This window comes from Crotalus tigris, unplaced genomic scaffold (assembly GCF_016545835.1).
Source record: "Crotalus tigris isolate CLP2741 ecotype Arizona unplaced genomic scaffold, ASM1654583v1 scf7180000017658.5313226, whole genome shotgun sequence".
In the NCBI taxonomy this organism is placed as follows: Eukaryota; Metazoa; Chordata; class Lepidosauria; order Squamata; family Viperidae; genus Crotalus; species Crotalus tigris.
Window position 1 is genome coordinate 4,031,253 of NW_024096545.1, and position 20,967 is coordinate 4,052,219.

At 35.9% G+C, this 20,967-nt stretch overlaps 1 protein-coding gene across 3 annotated transcripts; it reads right to left on the reverse strand.

Annotated features, from left to right (window-relative positions):
* Positions 1-20,940, reverse strand: FAM114A2 (family with sequence similarity 114 member A2). 3 transcript variants are annotated; one of them, XM_039335761.1, is made up of 15 exons: positions 20,792-20,938; positions 20,311-20,422; positions 17,114-17,322; positions 15,966-16,065; positions 13,930-14,025; positions 13,362-13,474; positions 11,421-11,555; positions 11,092-11,250; positions 10,558-10,687; positions 9,047-9,126; positions 7,063-7,191; positions 6,729-6,868; positions 4,250-4,322; positions 3,700-3,753; positions 1-2,004 (listed from the first exon to the last, which is right to left on the reverse strand). In XM_039335761.1, exons 3-15 carry the CDS (start codon positions 17,306-17,308, stop codon positions 1,903-1,905), a joined length of 1,506 nt encoding a protein of 501 aa, XP_039191695.1. In that variant the 5' UTR covers positions 17,309-17,322; positions 20,311-20,422; positions 20,792-20,938; the 3' UTR covers positions 1-1,902. The 3 variants fall into 3 exon arrangements, with proteins under 3 accessions (XP_039191695.1, XP_039191698.1, XP_039191696.1); XM_039335764.1 differs by having other exon boundaries at positions 17,129-17,322; positions 20,792-20,937; XM_039335762.1 differs by lacking the exon at positions 20,311-20,422 and having other exon boundaries at positions 20,792-20,940.
* Positions 20,941-20,967: the final 27 nt, after the last annotated feature.

The following is a 20,967-nucleotide window of genomic DNA, read 5'->3' on the forward strand; positions in this document are numbered from 1 at the left end:
TTGTTTTGTTGACCTGAATATGAGTAACTGTAGGTATTCAATGGTCAACGTATTTAATAAGCAGCCATTTCTTTATTACATCATAAGACATTTATTCTCTGTATACAATATAGTGCACATACATATTTAAAATAGATAAAATAGATTCTTTGCTAGAAATTAAACTATCTAAAAAGCCTAATTTATTTGTGAAGTTAAAGGGCATTTTTACTGGATTTGTATGTATGTATGTATATGTATCTATTTATATATATATATATATATATATATATATATATATATATATATATATATATATATATATATATATACATACATACACACACACACATACATATATACATATACATACATACACACAGAGACACATGTATACACATACACACATGTATCTACATGCATATAGTGCATTGTTCCAACATTTCTTACTAGTGCTGTAATATGGTAATAAAGTAATTTAGTAACTGTAAAGACCATCAAGCAATGAGACAGAAACTCAAAACTGCAGTTAAAACAAAGACATGCTAACAAAGGCAAAAGCAAGAACATTTACTTAAGTAAAACAAGTTGCAATTCATTTTTTTTCCTTTGCTGAAGTGATATTTGAGTCACTATGATCACAGCAAGCTGCTTGTTCAAAACATAAAAGCTAGTAGACTTTCCCTGAGCCGAAATAGGATTCTAGGAAAGAACAAATTAATAAACATATAAATTATGGAACAAGACATAATTGTGCAAAGTAACAATTGGACAAAAAAGATAAGAAAAAAATTGTATTCTAAAGTCTTTGGAGTTATGATATTAAGAATTAAGTCACAATTTTTGGAATTCAGGCAAATTTCCCAGAACCCTAAAAAATTATTTTCAAAGAATTATCCAGAGTCATGAAATGGGGCTAAAGGGAAAACAAAATGCTGCATCTAATTGTAAGCTTCCCTTGATAGCTTCATTTTATTTATTTATAAAATGTATAGGCCGCCCATCTTACCTCAAGGCATTTATCAAAAGCCTTACTTTTCTTCAAATGGAGTCAATTCCTTCTTGGCTCCTTTTTAATTACTGCTAAGGAAGTAGGACACTGAAAATCTATTGACTAAGTGAGGTCTAGCAAAATGTGTTTATTTAAACATCAAATGCTATTACATAAAAGTGTTTCTTTTTTAAAAAAAAATACCAAATTTATCTGTAAACTAGCACTAATAGAGTATACATCAATAAAAGGTCAGATCATTAAGTTGTCTAAAAACTTTTCACACCTGAAGCATAATCATGCTTACTGGGCAGCAAGTCGAGATATATAAATGGCCCTTTTTCTCCTTTCAAATAACACATAGAACTGCAATCTTAGCAGGTTTTTTAAAGTCTTTTTTCCTTTGGGATCTCCAGATCTTAGAGTAGACAACTGAAAAATCACTCACATGCTTTAAAACAAATCTTATTTTCTCAATGTCTCTTTGGAGTGCTAGGCATTTAACTTAAAACAGCATTTCAATGTGAGTATAATGCAATTTGCAGCAGTTACGGACTCCAATAATCTCAGGTCTCAAGCCAAGAACATTGTTGTGCTATGCATCCTTTGCACTATGAGTCTTTCCTTCATAATGCTTTTATCTCAAGGAGCATAATACAGAGGGTCTAAGGAGCAGAAGCAGATAGAACATTATCCAGCAAAATGACAAAGACAAATTGCATAACAAACTTCCTATGCTGTCTACAGATCATCCTGTCTATCTATATAGGTGGTTGCATCATGGCCCTTCAGCATCTTATTCTGGACAGTGGAAAACTACAAGTCAACACATCTGTCTTAATTTATAGTAAGATGCTTTCATCTTCTTGTGGAACAAGGGAACTTCCACTCAGGTCCCTTGGAAGTGATGTTCCAGTTTACTCAGACTTGATTTATTGTTGAGATAACTCTGTCCGAGTCTGGATATGCGAGATCTGCAGCACGGGCAAAAGTAGTTGAAAGGCATCTTGGATATAAGAGGCACTGTTGGAAGCCTGTAAGAGAATGAAAAGCTAGTCAAATGAATAAAGAACATCCATCCATTCTAAAGATCAGAATTTGTTTGGCATCTGTCTCTAATTAATTGCTTTAGTAAAATAAATAATGAAGCATAGGTATATAAGTAATATGATTGGGACCTGGGCATATTACATGAACAAATTGTTTCATATTCACTTAAAGCCATCCCTGTTTTTTTAAACCCTTTTTACATTATATCAGTTTTGTTCTAATCTATGGGAATTATTACATCATTTTGTCAGTTGGATGGAGATGGAGAAATGGAATATTAATCTTCATTGTTATATATTTAGTCTGTATAAGGTTAGGCTATGAAGATAAGGTTGTGTTTTGAAGCCCTAATCAAGGCCCTTTGCATAAAATCTCTACATTGCTCATAATCCTTAGTATCTAAGAAAGGAAATCATGTGACACTATCACATTTTAATAGGAATATGCAAAGTGTTTCAACTCTGAACTGCCATTTTGAATGTTTGAGCAAAAAGTCAGGTCACATGTTCCAAGACATTTATCTGAGTTCAAAATAAAATTGGATTGTTTTAAGCAGCAAAAACTAACTGTTTGATCACAGAAGAGAATTCTGAAGTGGACCATTCTAACCCAAACTGTGTTATAAGCTGAAAACAAAGTGTGATGTTTCAAATGTTTTATTTCTTCAACTTGTTCATCCGAACTTGGATAGGATTATTTTGTCCTGAGCAAAACAACATCCCGAAACATTTACCATTTTATGTACGCTCCTTTTCTCTGCATGATAAAAGTTCAGAAACAGTTACTGTGAACTAAATACAGGAAGTCCTCAACTTACAGCTTTTTGTTTAGTGACCATATGAAGTTACACTGAAAAAACATATTTATGACCAGTTTTTACACTTACAACCGTTGCAGCATTCCCATGGTCACATGATCAACATTTCGGTGCTTGGCAACTGCCATGTATTTATGACAGTTGCAGTGTCCCAGGATCATGTGATCACCATTTGTAACCTTTCCAGCTGGCTTCCAGCAAGCAAAGTAAATGAGAGAAGCCAATTTGCTTAACAACTGTGGCAAAAAAGGTCATAAAATGTGATACAACTTACTTAACAAGTCTTGCTTAGCAACAGAAATTTTGGGTTTAATTGTGGCCGTTAAGTCAAGGAATTCCTGTACTAGTTTCACAGCTATGTCAGGCCAGATATTATAATAATAATAATAACAACAACAACAACAAAAATAAAAATAATAAAAATAAAAATTAAAGTTGGAAGGGACCTTGGAGGTCATCTAGTCCAACCCCCTGCTCAGGCAGGAAACCCTATACCATTTCGGACAAATGGCTGTCCAGTCTCTTCTTAAAAACTTCCAGTGTTGGAGCATTCACCGCTTCTGAAGGCAGGTTGTTCCACTGGTTAATTGTTCTAACTGTCAGGAAGTTTCTCCTTAGTTCTAGGTTGCTTCTCTCCTTGATTAGCTTCCATCCGTTGCTTCTTGTCCTCCCTTCAGGCGCCTTGGAGAATAGCTTAACTCCCTCATCTTTGTGGCAGCCCCTGAGATATTGGAACACTGCTATCATGTCCCCCCTCATCCTTCTCTTCATTAAACTAGACATACCCAATTCCAGCAACCATTCCTTATATGTTTTAGCCTCCAGTGTAAATTTCTCACAAGCATTTGTATATGTAACTCACCTCCAAAAACACTCCTGTGATTAAAGGATTGAGCACATCAGCCTTCTCTTCCACCTGAAAAGATTGGATATATTAAGTTGCACTTGAAAACCAAGCCAAAAAAAGAAAAATCTTGAAGAGAATACAGGCTAGATATCTAAAACTAAATCAAAACCTTTGATTTTTAATCAGTTAATAATCTATTCCCCATGCTACTGAAATGAATATGTGCAGTATTGAGAGCCAAGATGGAAATGATGCTAAATATCTGGCATGGATCCTCTCACACTAGAGTAATGTGAGCATCTAAAGCAAAATAGAGGAAACTACTGATATGAAGAAACCTATGAAAAAAAAATTCAGCCTTAGTAACCTTTTCTGATTTATCTGGAAAAAAAATCCTTTAAAAATGATAAACTCTAACATCTTACTAATAAAGCGAAGTAGAAATAGCAGGACACCTTTCTTTAAAATAGCATAAAACAAAAACAGCAATATGTGTCCTGCAGGCTGATTCTTTCTACTTTGTCATGACAAGCTTTTCATCACTAGACATCATACAGCATCTTACCCCCGCAGCTGTTAAGCATGTCGCAAATTCTTTAGAGAGGGATGACAATTCTTTGCACAGCATAATGGTCATTCTAAAAAAGAACAATACATCATAAACTATGTCTTTATCTTTTTATTTTTTATTTTACCATGTAGAAGACTAAGGATGATCTACAAGCTTTCCGTCAGCTTTCCTCCCTAATTTGCAACTAGTATGCCTGGGAACCTACTAGATGTATGCTCTGATTTTGCCATAATGAGCTGATTTGAAAAATACATGAATAGAAAATCAAGAGCTTCTAAAGCTGGTTCTTGGTGGTTTGAAGGGATATGAAAACACAGATGCCAATTAACTTGCAAATATTTTCTTTAGCTCTGTATGTAAAAAAAAAAAAAAGGAAAAAAGGCAGTGAGGAGAGGTTTAGCTTCTAATTACAGTAAATTCTTTTAGCAGGGTTATCAAATTGATATACCATATTTTCCGGCGTATAAGACAACTTTCTAAAGCATGCAAATCGTCTCCAAAGTTGGGGGTTGTCTTATACGCCAGAAATTACTGTAGTTTCCAGCATATAAGGTGACTTTCTAAGCATGCAAATCGGCTCCGAAGTCGGGGGTCGTCTTATACGCCGAATCGTCTTATACGCCGGAAAATACAGTACTTTCTGGGAGAAATGTTGAAAAAAGGATGGTGCAAGATTGCTGCAATATTTAGTGCTCTTTGAGAATCCTTTGTGCTCTCTGAGCTTGGTTGTTTTCTTGTAGACATTTCATTACCCCAAAGAGGTAACATCATCAATGTTAGTCAGTGCACTAGAACTGATGATGCTACCTAGTTTGGATAATGAAATGTCTGCAAGAAAACAATCAAGCTCAGAGAGCACCAAGGACCCCTCATTTCAACCGTGAGCTACAAATATTCTTCTTTATCTATTAGTGTTCTTTATTACTTCTTTTTCCTGGAACTAAGAATTAAACAAAAAAATACTGACGCCAGTGAGATCTGGGAGAGCATAGCACTGAGTGCTTCCTTGAAAGCTGCTCACCCATTCTGGTATTGGGCAAAATTATAAATACTTTATATTGCTGTTTATTCTGCACTTAAACTCCACACCTATTTAGTAGCTTTCCAACAAAAAATCATCTTGATATCTACTAATTTCATACATTGCAGACAAAAAAAAATCAAAGGAACATAAATATCTTTCTGGGATAAATAATTTTTAAATATGTTGTTTTACAGAACTACCTGAATCAATTCACTTAAAACGTGTCAGATTTCCAGGTAGTTGAGGTACATATCCACAAGTAACCAATTCTGTCAAGCAGAAAATTATATATAGTTTAACCACATATCTCATTTAGTGATAACCTCAGTGACCATTCACAAATATGACAGTAATAAGTGGTAATTAAAAATTCATTTTCTGACCAATGCACGTTATTTAGGACATTTTGTGCATCTGACAACAAAAGTATTCAGTGTGAAACTTATTTAAGTTCTGGTCAGTTTCATCAATGGGCCACAGCAGGGGTCCCCAACTTCCATTCCATGGACTGGCACTAGTCTGCAGCATGTCAGAAACCGGTCTGCACAAACAAGTGAAGCCCCATCTGCGGGATGTAGGCAGCACACGAAATCACATCCCCTCCGGTCCGCAGAAAAACCTCTCTCCAGGGAACTGGTCCCTGGTGCCCAAAAGGTTGGGAGTCGCTGGGCCAGAGGGTCCTAATCAACTAATTAAGGGCATGGAGCTGTGCTTGTTAATTTGGGTTAGCCGCTTTCAAGGAAGCACTGAGCTCTGAAGAAAAGTAGCTCAGGAAGAGGACATTGTACAAGATAACTTTATCTGAATCAGACAGCAGCAACCAGTGATACTCGCATCTCTCTCTTGTGTTCATTTAGCAACCATTTCACTTAATGACCATTGGAATGGAACACTAATCAATAAATGAGGAGAGGATGTACTCATTTCTCAGTGATAGATGGTAAGACATGGAGACCTTGATTGCCATTATCAAAATTTTAGATTCAGATTTAGACTAGAACTGGGCACTCTCTGATTGTTAGAGATAAATCAGGCTGTTTTCCAGTTTGACCTCTGTTCTATATGCCCCTTCCTCATCTCATTCATCCATTATTTTGACCACTTCCATTACTAAAGAGAAATATGAAGGCTCAACTGAAGGAAAACATTCAAACTGAGTGTAACTCTGTAACCTCTTGGAGCCACAAGCAAGCAGAAGGCCTATAAACATGGTAGTAAGAACAATTTCTACAGGAAGTACTGGAGCTCTTATAAGCCTGCGATTTTCCATGGCATTGTGTTATACTAGACATGGACATACAGAAGTAAAGAATTGTGTAGGAGATTCTTTGGGCTTTTACTCCAGGGCCCTAAACAAGAATGATAAGCAGGAACCAGGTAAATGTTAATCTTTTTCCATTTTTGAGAAGAAGGGAAAGAAATAGAGAAGACAGGAGTGATTAATCTTACTGGGAAAGGCTTTTAGCTCTATTTATAGCCAACACATCTTCTTTTTGCCCATGAAGAACCAATGCTGCAGTTTTGTGGAATATTTCAATGGAATAAGCGGTCAACTCAGCCAGGCTTCTGATTGCAACCATGTGGATATCCTGCAAAATTAGAAAATAATGTTATTCTATTTTCTTTAAAAGAGGAAGTCATGACATTAGTTTCACATCCAATTCACCTGACAAAGACTACATGCAGAGATCATAGCTTAAGAATGAAGGGATATGATGATAGCTGTTAGATGGATGTATCCATTTAAACTGTACTGCAATGTTCTTTTGATTAAAATTATTACCTCCACCGACTTTTTATTCTCTTGTTCAGTATCTCCTGAGCCCACTTCCTGGTCTCCTTCATGCTTTTCTGCTTCTTTGACCACTTGCATGTCGAGGTTTTTAACTAATTCATGAGCAGAGGTCCTTGCCTGCCCAAGAGAAAAAAAAAAAAAGATACATTAACATATTGCTGATCAGGAGAATGCCCCTATCCAGGCTCCACAGAGAAAAGAGAAAAGATCCCAATCCATAATTATTCCCATATAATAGTGATAACAAAATGCCAAAGGCCTGCTACGTGGCAAGGAAATTAATTTCTTTAAAGAGATATATTATTTTCTTACAGAGACATGGGGAATGTTTAGCCTTCCAGATGTAGCTGAATTACCAGCATCTGCCAGCCAATGTGATCAATGACAACAGATGCCAGAGAGAACAATATCTATAAGGCTTCATGCTCTCAGTTTGCAGCAAAATATCAAGCGAACGTCATGTCCAGGAGGAGAGTGCAAATAGTGTATCTCCACCACAACACCTCTTCCTATAAGTAAGTGGTCATTCTTCATTGATTACATGAATTGCTCCCTGCCTTCCCAACTCTAGCCACTGAAAATCAAAACTGCTTCTATCTGTACAATGCCAGTATGGTTTTTCAATCATACTGGTATAGAACGAAGGGTTGGAAAATAGCATAATATTGAAGTCTGTAATCTTCCCCATTCAAAACTGAAACAGCTCACTCTCATTTTCCTTTCTTCTTCTTTGTTGGAGGAAGCAGTGCAATGGGTTAATATATAATATATAAATATAAGCCAGTGTTTGGGTTAACATAGAAGATATAATTTTATTCTTGTGGCCTGGGAAACTCCATTCACCCATCCCACCCAACCCAAGATGATTCATACATCTAAAAGTTCATATGAGCATGTAATCTCATGTATAAAGTATGTACAAGATAACTATAAAAATATGTATGTGTAAGATAAACTTTCCAAACCAGAGGAGTACACCAGATTTTTTTAAAAAAAAAAATCAGACAAATAACAATGAATAGTTTGTCATTCTCTCCTGGAAAACAGTGCCACTTACTGTTTCTACACATTACTACAAGGAAATGTGTCTTTTATCTTTGAAATATGACTGGAAATAGTGTAGGTTTGAAGAATTTTAAGATTGAATAAAATCTGGTCATCTGGAGTTCTGCCATTTGAAATATTCCAACTGTTCCAAGCACCAAAACTGGACTTCTGTTTTGTGCTTGAGGTGGCAGATGCATGAACTACCAGTCCCCCTTTTTCCTCTGACCCTCTTGTAAAACACAAGAGAGCAGAAGCCGGCCCTCAGATCCATTGTTTCCTATGGGTGAAGTCAAAGTATTTCAGGGTGGTTTTTTTTAGAACACTTGATCAATTCTGACTCGTATTGCAGGATAGAATAGAGTAGAATATTCATATGAAAGTTCAGGTTCAGCTGTTTTGTTTGAAATTCAAAACAAAATGTATTTTCTGTTTCATTCTACTTCTATTAACCTATCACCTTAAAGAAAAATACTTCAATTATTGCCTTAAGCTACTCTTTAAACTTTACATATAAAACATAAAAGATAACAAGCCAATACCCAGAAATTAGGTTTAGTTAGCTTAAATTCTGGCTATTTAAAAAAGCTGCAACAATATGGACCACTAACAGAGTCAGCTTGAAGGATTTATTTATTTATTAGGCTTGTTTGCCACCTATTCCGCCTAGAAGTGGACCAAGATGCACATTGTTGAAAAGCACTTCTAATGTGTAATAGCCTAAATTATAAAATTCCTTCAGTTGCTATTATATATCATTAATTATTAATCAATGTAATTTAAATGAATTAAAATAAAAATGAATTAGATAAAAATTAATTTAAAGTTAGTCTAATTACTACAAGCTACTACAAATTTCAAAAGACAAATTACTTCCAGACCAGGTCTATGCATGATCTTAAAAGCCAAAAACAAATTATTCACTCACTTGGAGCAATTTAGCTGGTTTTAGAGAGATGCACAGCTGTGAAAAGAGTAGGCCCACTTCATTTGTGAAATCTTCGTCTTCTAAAAACAACAGGAAATAGATTGTGTATTTTCAATAAAATTACATATAGGTTTGTTTGTTGTTTTTCATTACCCAGGTGGGGTACATCTCTGTTTCAGAACATGAGCACACTTTTTCATAATCCTTGTGAACGAAAGATAGGGGTCTCTAGATATTTTCTAAAGGTAATACCGTGTTTCCCTGAAAGTAAGGCCTACCCCAAAAATAAGCCCTAGCTTGATTTTGGGACTGGGAGTAATATAAGCCCTACCCTCAAAATAAGCCCTAGTTTTGGAGTAAAGCACATGCCTAAAACTCAAGCTAGGGCAGGGGTGGGGGGGGAGCTGCCCCATGTGCCCTGCACCCACTTACCATTGCAGACCGCCTGTCCTCGCCAACCCAGTTCTTCTGCTTCATCACCTGGCCTGCATTTCACAGTCAGAGGCCTTTCCAGAAAGGCCTCTGTCGGCAAAAAGCAGGCCGGAGCTCCATTCTCAGCTGCAGAGGCATTTCTTCGGCTGCAGAACTGGGCCGGTTGGGCGAAGCTGTCAGTTAAGTGGAAAAGACACCTCCCAAAAATAAGACCTGGTGCCTCTTTTGAAGCCCCCCCAAATAAGACCAGGTTTTATTTTGGAAGAAACACGGTAAGTACATGTCAACAGCTATGCAACCAACACAATACTAGCAACATAATGGAACAAACATGAATGCTTTTTGTTTTCTTCTTTTTCACATATAAGTTGTCTGATTCACAGACACAGGAGCCATTGTAAGTCTCCTCCCTAAGGTTCCAATCAGCCACTATGACCCCCATGTTCTTCTCTACATTATTTATTTATTTATTTATTTACTTAAGGAAGTCCCATGCTGTCAGTTGGTTGTTCATTTAAATTTTCAGATAATTATCTACTACTCAGAAGAACAGAGCATCAAAATACAGGCAGTCCTCAACTTACAACTATTCATTTAGTGACCATTTACAATTACAGCAGCACTGAACAAAGTGACTTATGACTGTTTTTCACACAACCATTACAGCATTCCCAGTCACGTGATAAAAACGTGGATGCCTGGCAACTGGCATGTATTTATGACAGTTGCAGTGTCATGGGATCACATTTGCGACCTTCTGACAAATTCAATTAAGTAAGCTAGATTCACTTAACAACCGGGTTACTAACTTGCAGTGATTCACTTAACAACTATGGCAAGAAAGGTCTTGCTTAGCAACAGAAATTTTGGGCTCCACTATGGTCATTAAGTCGAAAGCTACTTGTATATGGTAGCTTTTAGTATCTATTATTTATTTCAGTTGATTAATGAAAAGCTAGAGCCTCTAAAATATAAGCATCAATGACTGAATGCTACAGAATATTAGAAAGCCACCTCACTCAGTTCACTTTATATACTATTGCACAGCCGGCATTCAAGTGTTGGATCTGCATAATTACCTCCTTTTTCTTCATCATCATCTTCATCATCATCAAATTCAGCTAATGAAAATGCTTCTTTCAGCTTTTCCAGCTCTTCCTTTAAAGTAGCAAACTCCTCACCAGAAAGGGTACTTATAATAGATTTCACCTGTTTGAAAAGGTATTGTAGATCTGGTAGTTTCATATCCGATATGAGAAATACAGAAGCAGTATTACAAAATAGACTGAGTAATTGAAAATGTTTTTTGGAAAATGGTAGCAAAAAGCAAAGTGTTTCCATATCATACAATGGAATTGATTTTCTTTGGACTATCCCAGTCAGATAACACGTGGGAATAACAAACCCTTTTATGCCTCTTACTTAAAAACACATTACCTAAAGCAGAGAGAAGGAATAGGTGACAACAGAAAGTCTTTTCTCCTGCTTTGATTGGCTTTTATTTACTGGTGCTGCAAAGAATCTGTAACTGGATTTATCTCCCAGAGTTTATATAGATCTCTACTCTTATTCCTCCTCAATTGCAAAAAAAAATATCGCTTAAGGTCATTTACCTTTGATTCACTCTCTCTGGAAAGCATCTCTAAAGCTTCCAAATGAGAAAGCCCCTGAAACTCATCAAAAAGCAATCCATAATGTGCTTTCTTCTCTGTTGTCATGGAAACCTCAGCAGCTGTCCTCTGTTGTTCTCTTTCCTTGGCCTCTCGCAAGACCTACAAATAAAGAAGCTGAAGTGTGACAACAACACCATTAAAAAAGCATGGAGAAAAGGTTGCCAGCTATAAATTTGGTGCTAGGCCGTGAACTATTCTGTTGATTGATAATTTGTTAATAAGAGGATCAGAAATAAATCACTCCCAGATGTCATGTGGGAAACCCATACCTGAGATAGTGTGGAATTTCTGTTCATCAAGCCTTTTGTTTTCTTAAATCCAGGGTCACCTTCAGCTATCACATCCATAGTCTTTTTACCAATGTATTCCAATGCATCCAAACTTCCAGTTATAACTGTTTTCCCCTAAAAAAAGATAGATTTGCACTTTTGAAAGAAGGAAAATATTTTATGATAGAGATATACGGTAAAGGCAATTTGAACTTCTGGAAGCCAAATGTTCAAAATACAGGATTGATTTATATAATTTTCCTTAGGAAACAAGATAGCAAAGTGGGACACAAATAAATAGTGAAAATGTGTTGACAGAAAGTAAGAATTTCCAAAGTATGTATTTATAACCCTTGAACTGGCTACATTAAAAAAAAGGGCTCATCTACAAGTGTATACCAACACTCAGTTTTAGTCTGCCTCATTTCAGATCAGTGTAGCAAAGAACACCAAATCTTGGGTTTCCTCACTGTGTGGATTATTGCAATGCATTCTGGGGCTTGAAGACTATCATGAAACTTCAGCTGCACAACAGTCTTCTATACAGCATAGGGCCTTGTAATTTGAAGGGTCATCTCTCAACGTTTCTTCCCATCCTGTAATATCAGCCAGAGTTGTCTTTTTCAGATCCCACCCATTAAACCAGGGGTCTCCAACCCCTGGTCCATGGACTGGAACCAGGCCACGGCATGCCAGCAACCGATCCACACAAATAAGCAAAGCCCCATCCGTGGATTGCAGGCAGTACACAAAACCACACACTCTCTGGTCTGTGGAAAAACCTTTCTCTACAGAACCGGTCCTAGTGCCCAAAAGGTTGGGGACCTTTGCATTAAACAATGCAATCTGATGGGCTCCACTACATTGGATCTACCTATCACCAGAACAGCATTCTCTCAGAGATTCAAATGGAAACAACCCTGCTTTCTTTAAAATGAGTCTCCGAGGAACTATCTTATTTCTCAGGTTTGAGCTAGGATGGGTCGTCGACTGCTTTTGTAAAAGATTCTTGGTTCCCCCCCCCCACTGTATTCTGACCTTGCATTATTTCTTTGGTTTTCAACTTGTATGCTACTCAGACCCACTGAGAAGGGGCGGGGTTAAAAATACAATAAATAAGTGGGCTACTTTTAATAAGCCTTTTATCCCATTCTGTATTTTAATGATTTAGGATTATTACTTCTTCAGTATATCTTGACATTTTAAATTAAGATATATTTTGCTTCATGAGAATTTCTGTTCAGAAAACCAAGTTATAAAACAACTCAATATGAAATTATAATAACATTCAAATACTAGTGCTTTATAAATACATTACATCTTTATCCCAAACCAAGTTGTAAATTTCAACAACATGACTAATTGTTAGGTTTATATATCCTTTTCACTCTGGTCCAATTAAATCCCAAATGTCAACTGAAGAATTGGCTAAAGTTCAAATGCCCAAGATTAGTCTAATTTTTTATGATAGGAAAACGCTTGTAATTCAAGACTTCTAAACAGGGCACAAATAACTTACTGGCAATAAACAAAGCAATTATTAAAGATTGCAAATGGTAAAAAACTTCATCCCTGATTGACAATGTAATGAACCTTCACAGAGCCAGGGAGAAGGTTGGAGAAAGAATTCAGAGATTGTCAGGAAAGCACCAGGTGCAGAAGGAATGTGTGCTAAATCCAGCCAGGTGGGAGAATGTTACAAAGAGATTCAGAACTAGTCTGCATCCTCAACTCTCTGGGATGTAAGAGGGGAGGAAGGAAAAACACAGGCAGACATGCAAGGTCCTTATTATTATAGCCAATCTCAATAATATAGTGTCCTAGTCTTCAATGGTCTACTTTAAAGGGCTTGATCTGGTCTACTTTAAAGGGCTGATAACTGAGGACACAGCAATATCAAACCAAGACAAATATTAACATGACTCTTTTAGTTTCACTCACTGTGCTCTGAACAGCAGAAGAAATGGTAGAAAACATTCCAAAAGCACCACTGAGAGGTGACGGATTTTCAGTCTCTTTCTTGTCATCACTTACTTCTTCAGAGCTGTGGTTTTCTAAAACAAAAAAACATTCATTGAAGGATCAAAACTGCCCTTGGATATTTCAAAGTATCCTAAGTCCTCCGTGGACAATATGAAATTAAGACAGCAATTCTCTGAACCTAACCAATACTCCTCCGGTCAGTTATAAACATCCATATCTATCTAGACTGATAACAAAAACTAAAACCCTGCCATCTTCATACTGCACAAAAGCAAAGGTTTATCCTAACGCAGGCATAAATTTTATATCCTGAACAAAGTACTGTAATACAAAGATTGCAGGTGCTTTTCCTCTAGGATATACAGGTTTCTAAGATACCAGCAATACCAATATTTCTAAGTCATGTTATTTGGCAGTTAATATGACAGCCTGATGCTCAGCTTGTCTGCTATAGAATACAGATTACTTCAAAGGTAACAAAGGTTATTATATATAAAATATTTTATGTGCTAAGATAAGAGCTGACCTTTCATTGCATCTCTGGCATTAGATGGTAAATCACTAGGGTTGGGGATCCCTAGGGACGTTTCTGCTTTTTCAATGACATTTGAGATTCCATGACCTACAGAGAAAGAAAAGAAATAATGTTAACCCTGAGGAAAAAATATGATGAATTTCCCAAGCAAGCAAAATAAAAATCAATAGGGTGCAAATAACTTTGGGAGGGGGGGAGGGCAGAATGTATTCTATTAACAATCTTAGACCAGTACAAGGAATGTGTTTATGAGGGATCTGTTGGCACCAACAACAGTGCTAAATAAAATTTGAGACAAAATTAAAATATAGTATATTGTGAAATTAAAACATCCTGACTAGGACCCATAAATAAGAGCCAAAAGGAACAATCAATGTCTGGGCTATAAATGAGTACCTAAGATTACATAAAATATAACATGTAAAATTACAATATGATTTATAAAATTTACATGGAATGCAAAAATTCCTGAAGTTACATAAAATCTAAAATTACATAAAATACTTCTGTGGAGCACGAGCTTGGCCTATCAAGATGCTGCATATCTTCTATGCTTCCACCCAAACTTAGCCATACTCATTGCAATAAATGGCAGCTCATCTCGACGTAGGCCAAGTCAGAGCAATCAGGATCACTAAGCAGAGGAAGAATAAATCTAGTTTGAATGCCTCTACAAAAGGAGTAACAAAGAAGAACATGTTCTGTGGTTTTCTGAACCACTGCTGCACTATTTTATATTTGACATCCAACACTGCAAAGGGAAGAGCAGGACAAGAGACACATTTCCTATGGCTATGTGACAATCCATCTATTGAGGCATCTATTTTTTTTAACAAAATTTTATTAAGTTTATATAGGTGAGGAAAAATAGGAACAATACAGGTATGGTAAAAGGAGGGGTAGAAGGAAAGGGGAAGAAAATAAGGAATTAGGGTAAAATAAGGATAGGTACAATCACATATTTCAACAAACAAGCAACCGTCTGGATCATAATAATGAGTAAATATCATATTCAACCATTTTTAATAAAGCTTAGACTGTAACATATTAAAAACAATTAGTAAACAAATACGTTGATCTATTAAGTAAACATTACTAATAAAATCTCCAAAAAACAAAAAAAATCCTAACAATCAAAAGTAACAAATGAAAATCAGTAAATCAGGAAAAGTAATCATATCATCAAAATGTTAGTTAGAACTCGATTAAAAATCAGTCATCTATTCTAAAATATTGAGGCATCTATTGATGACAGGAAAGTTGGAGCCCTTAGATCTGCCTGTATTCTCCAAGCAAGCAAAATAAAAGTCAATAGGCTGCATTCTACTGTTTTGCTCAGTCTAGCCACTAGTGACTAGCTTAATCTCAATTTTATATATTTTTTTTTATATTTTCAATTAGAAATAACATATAAACCTTTAAGTCACAGGGGTTCTCAACCTTGGCAACTTTAAGACTTGTGGACTTCAACTCCCAGAATTCTGGGAGTTGAAGTCCACAAGTCTTAAAGTTGCCAAGGTTGAGAACCCCTGCTTTAAGACCTTGTAAAGGCTATGTGGGTTTGAATTGAGGGATACATACTCAAAATGTATCAGATAACAAAACACATTAATTACATATTTTACAGATGTTTTTAATTACACAAATAACCTTAAAGGAAACCACATGACAGCAGTTCTTAAACTCTACACACTCCTAAAAACAAAGAATATTGTGAACAGCTAAGTCACATTAGATACAATTACTCTTCCTATTTTTGATCCTGCACACACATGTGAACCTATGAGTACAAATTTCTTTGTCCAAGTTAGCCTATAGTAGCAGTTCCAAATGTTTCTGACCATGGTGATGCTCAAAAGACCAAGATATATTTACTCCTATATAAAGACATGTTTAAAAAAAACATATTTTGAGCTTGCTCTATATTCTTCTTTACTTTTTATAAGGTATTTTGTGGTTGCCCCATTAACTTCTAAAAGAAAAAAACTAAACAAAAAAAGTTCATTTGACTTGTAACGTATCCTTACCAACACTGGCCATTGTAGCTGAAGCACTTGAAAGCAATGATTTTCCCCAGCTTCCCCAAGATCCCCATCCTGTTTGAGTCTTCTCAATGGGACCTGAGACCTGAGTGAAAGAGAACAAGGTAAACAGTTATTTATCTATTCCTTTTAAAAAGAATTAATAGCAATAACAATAGCACTTAGACTTATATACTGCTTCACAGTGCTTTACAGCCCTCTCTAAGCGGTTTACAGAGTCAGCATATTGCCCCGAACAATCTGGATCTCCATTTGACTGACATCAGAAGGATGGAAGGCTGAGTCAATCTTGAGCCAGTTAGGATCGAACTCCTGGCAATGGGCTCAGTTAGCCTGCAATACTGCATCCTAACCACTGCGCCATCACGGCTCTTAAAATTAAAACTAATTTCTAGCAAAGGAAATTCAGGAACAAAATAAAGAATATGTTTTTATATCTCTATTTTACAGCATTGCAGGAAGACTTTCTTTCTGTTAGCAAACTTAGATTCTTAATGGAGAAAGATCTGATAAGACATCAAATAAAAATGTTTATTTTTTATTTGAATGTCTAATTATTCCAGATTAAAGGGGATTCTTAGTAATATAATAAGAAGCGTTATTTAAAAATATTAAAGATATAGTTGTACACAATCCTCAAATTTATCAATATTATGAGAAAAAAACATTTTGATTTGTTAATCAAAATTACGCAACTCTTCATGTCATGTGAATGAATTTAGTCAAGAATAGGAAAATACACTGCATGTTTATTTCTACGTTTCAACAGTTATAGTCACCTTCGCAAGCAGACTTGTAGTAACCGATAATGGAATGGATACAAATTGTGTTCAAATTAATGGCAGAAAAAATAATGATATGTTTCATTTATATTATTGACTTAAGATCGTCAAATAACATGTATTTAATTTGATTGCACATGATATGTTTATCTTTCTTAAGAACTCAGAAGGAGATACAATCCAACCGCAGGTTGAAATTGATAGATTCAGTTTAAACTGCAGAATTAGAATAACTGATTTTTGTAGCTACCACGTTCCCCCCTCCCCACCCCGCAAATGTTTTATTTTGGAAGACAGCGTGAATACTTTGAGATAAAGCTGAAAATTGTTGACAGATTTTAGCATAAATACCAGTATATTTTGCACCTGTGGCTCTTGGGCTGCACTGAGCTCAGTGACTTTGGCTCCTGTTCTTTTCTGGGTCGTGAAGGTAGGTTCAGCTCCCTCTCCATTATTCTTGGTCACCTCTTCATCCATTGACTTCTGCACATTTTCATCAAGTTCACCCACATCTTCTCTCAGTGATTCATTTTCCATTTGGGACATGACCAAAGCATATCCTTGTTTAATAAATAATTGTTATATTTATTTACTTTAGCTTTAATGTCACATATATTTTCAACTTAATTGAATCCCTTTGATTATTTGAGTAAAGCACACCAGCGTAGTAAAACAGCTTACGTACTACTAAATAGGTAAAACCAGATCAGAGTTTAGAGATGGCAAAAAAAAGTTTTCAGAAAACCTATACCACAATTCACCTGGAAAATGAGGCTGATAGTAACTAGTTTATTAGTTGCTCGATTATCCACACAATCTAAATATTAGATGACTTTGAAGGCAATTATAAATAGTAAAGCGCATACATAACACAATTCTATGCATGTTTACCCAGAGATAAGCATCTCTAATTCAATTATTTGCATAGGGATACAAGTCAAGCAATAGATATATAGTTCTGACCACAACTGTTAGATAAGTATTGTTCTAAACTGTCCTTTGAGTAAAAAAATATAGGCATATTAGAATAATTATTGGTTATTTCAATTCCATTAAGAAAATGTAACTATTTTACTGAGATTCTTTAGATTCATCATTCTTTAGATTCATCATCATTCATCATAGCTAACTACTTTCCTCTCCTTTAAGGCAGCAGGCAGAGGAGAATAATAATATGTCCTTTGTTTGGTATACATATAAATTCATAATTAGAATGGCTTTGAAACTGATTGCAAAGCAATTAAATAACAAAACACATTATGTATTTTACAGATGTGTTTTTAATAACAACACAAATAACCTCAAAGGAAACATAGAGCTTCCCATATGACAGCAATTCTTAAACTCTACACACTCCTAAAATTGAAGAGTACATGTAGTCCTCGACTTATGGCTTATGACCACAACTGAGCCCAAAAGTTATGTTAAGTCTTATGTTAATATTAAGTAAGATATTGGTTAAGTGAGTTTTGCCCCATTTTATGACTTTTCTTGCCACGGGTGACTGAATCACTGCAGTTGATAAATTAGTAACCCAGTTAAGCGAAACTGGCTTTCCCATTGACTTTGCTTGTCAGAAGATTCCAAAAGATGATCACATGACTTTGGGGCACAGCAACGGTCATAAATATGAACCAGTTGTTAAACATCTGAATTTTGATCACATGATCATGGGGATGCTGCAAAGGTCATAACTATGAAAAATGGTCATAAGTCACATTTTTAATACCATTGTAACTTTGAACTGTCACTAAATAAACTGTAGAGGACTACTTGTACTGTGAACAGCTAAATCACATTAGATACAATTATTCTTCTTAATTTTGATCCCGCGTACATGTGTGCACCTATGGATAGAACTATCTTTATCCAATTTAGCCTACAGTAGCAGTTCCAAATGTTTCTGACCATTTATGGCAAGTCATTCCACATGAGGCTGAATGTTTTAAATGCCCAGAGGTTTCAGCCCATAATGGCAAGTAAGTTATTAAACCACAATTGGGATTCTAAAAGCACACCATTATATTGCTGAAACAATGACTTTATATTTCTTTCAAGGCCCTATATTGGTTACACTGTTTATTTTTATTTGTTTAATTATATAATTATATCTTGCCTTATAGGATTCAGGACCAAGATATCTTACTGTTTTCCACTTCTTTTTGCTTATTTAGTTCAACTATAATGTTCTGCTATTAATTTAATGTTTAATTAAATACATTTATTTAGAACAAATAATAAAATCAATTATTTGCATGGAACAAAGTATGTTCTCCTCTTCTACTTCACATAGAATTTGAAAATCCTTTCATTAAGAGACCTATCTTTTTCCCTCGTTTGCTTTCTAACATATTTAAATTAATATGAGCTTTATTGTTACATATTTTGCACTTATTAGGCTGATTATTTTGTTTTGACTATCTGAAAATAGAAAAATATGAATAACTTGTATAATAGGTCACTACGTTATGATCTTTGGAACAAGTTTTATACAGCTTTTGTTTAATATGTAGATAATAACATCATCCCAACGGATATGCAAAGTTGTTTTAATAGAATCTACACGACAAGGGTGGGAAAGTGTCAGAAGCATCAGCATTTGATCAACTGAAATCAAAGGCCAAGGATAGGATACATCATGGGTGTCAAACTCGCGATTTGTTGCGATTCTTTTTGCATTGCCGGCAATGGGGTAGGCGCGGCTTTGGCATGATAAAACTGGGCTGCAGGCGGGCAGTTTGACACCTCTGAGATACATTATCAAGAAATACAAAAATAAAAGCATGAAACATTATTCTGGTTTAATTAGAAAAATAATGTGCTTACAATGTATCAAAAAGTGTGCAAAACCTTGGTCTATTTTGAGAGATAGTAAATGGACTGGTTTTTGAAAGTAATTTATACATCAGATTCCTATATTCTTTCCTGCTATTGCCCACTCCCCTCAGGGCAGGATAGGCAGACATATCTCAGTGTAAATGAGAGATGAATCATAATTTCAAAGAAATAATTGCCTTTGCTTATTTGATACAATGAGAATTACCAGTTTAGTGCCTTGCACTTAACATATGAAACCATGCTAGAAATTTGCTTTTTATAAAGAAAAAGCATTTAGCTGGTGCTCCTGCACTAACCATCCCTCACTTTTCTTTGTGTTTCCTTCAGACAATCTTCCCAGCACAGCATATGATGCCTATCTTATTTTCCAGGCCTGTGCTGTTATTATGCACACTTGCTCATAGATTATTCCACTTATCCAAATGACCTTTCAGCCAACTGTTCATATTTAGAGTATTACATCAGTGTTGCATAAGGTTGAAAGACTTTAGTCCCACAACTTTATATAAGAGAGGCAGAAAAACAAGAAAAAAATATGTGGAGGAGGGGCCAAAGTTAAGTTTATTAAATGTGGCAATAAAGGAGGAGGAGGAGGAAATAGTTAAGAGTAAACAAAAAAGTAAGTAGGAGTCAGTAAAGACAAGTGTTAGCTGTAAAAGCCACATCGTTCCAAGATGCAACCTTTGGTATGAGAAAGAACAGACACCTACCTGAATTTAGAGGATGGACTCCAATCAAACTGTAATTACCAGCCCAAACTCAGCTACTTCTGTCTGATCTAAAAGATCAAGATCTTCTAAAACAAAAGGATCCCCTAAGAATCTGTGAACAGGGCAAATAAATACAGAAGTCTTACACTATTCTCTTCCTCTCACGCATATGCATTCCAGCAAAACAACTTTCTTCAACACAGCAGCCTTCAAACCCTGAAGATTGCAATTACCATTCTCCCTGGCCAGAAGCCCCACTGCCTTTCTGGGAGTTGTAGTCCAGTCTACAACTGGCAAGCAGTCAAGGAGGGAGACTCGGGATATACCCACGCAGATGGACCCTCTTTATTTATTTATTCCACTCAACTGGCATGGATTTCAACTGGCATCATCACTAACGGAAACTTATGGGAATAAATGTTCCTAACCAGAGCAAAACAGCAAAGACATAAAAAGGCACTTCCAAGTAACAAAAATACACCTTGTATAGAAACAGAAACTCGAAGCGCAGGGACTGTCCTCTCCGGACCCTGCAGTCAGCACGCCTTTTTCCTTCTCTCCACTGAAATATCTCACCAGAAACAGCCACGTCTCTATGGCCCCAGCACGCCAGATTATTGTACTTCAACCATGGAGAGGAGGAAAGAGCGTCACTGA

Excerpts from the sequence above, each read along its gene's own strand:
- FAM114A2 (XM_039335762.1), bottom strand. The coding sequence starts at position 17,308 with ATGTCCCAAATGGAAAATGAATCACTGAGAGAAGATGTGGGTGAACTT. Across the intron at positions 16,066-17,113 it reads CACAGGTGCAAAATATACTG|GTCTCAGGTCCCATTGAGAA; the intron begins GTATTTATGCTA and ends TCTTTCACTCAG. Across the intron at positions 7,192-9,046 it reads AACCAGCTAAATTGCTCCAA|GCAAGGACCTCTGCTCATGA; the intron begins GTGAGTGAATAA and ends TCTCTTGGGCAG.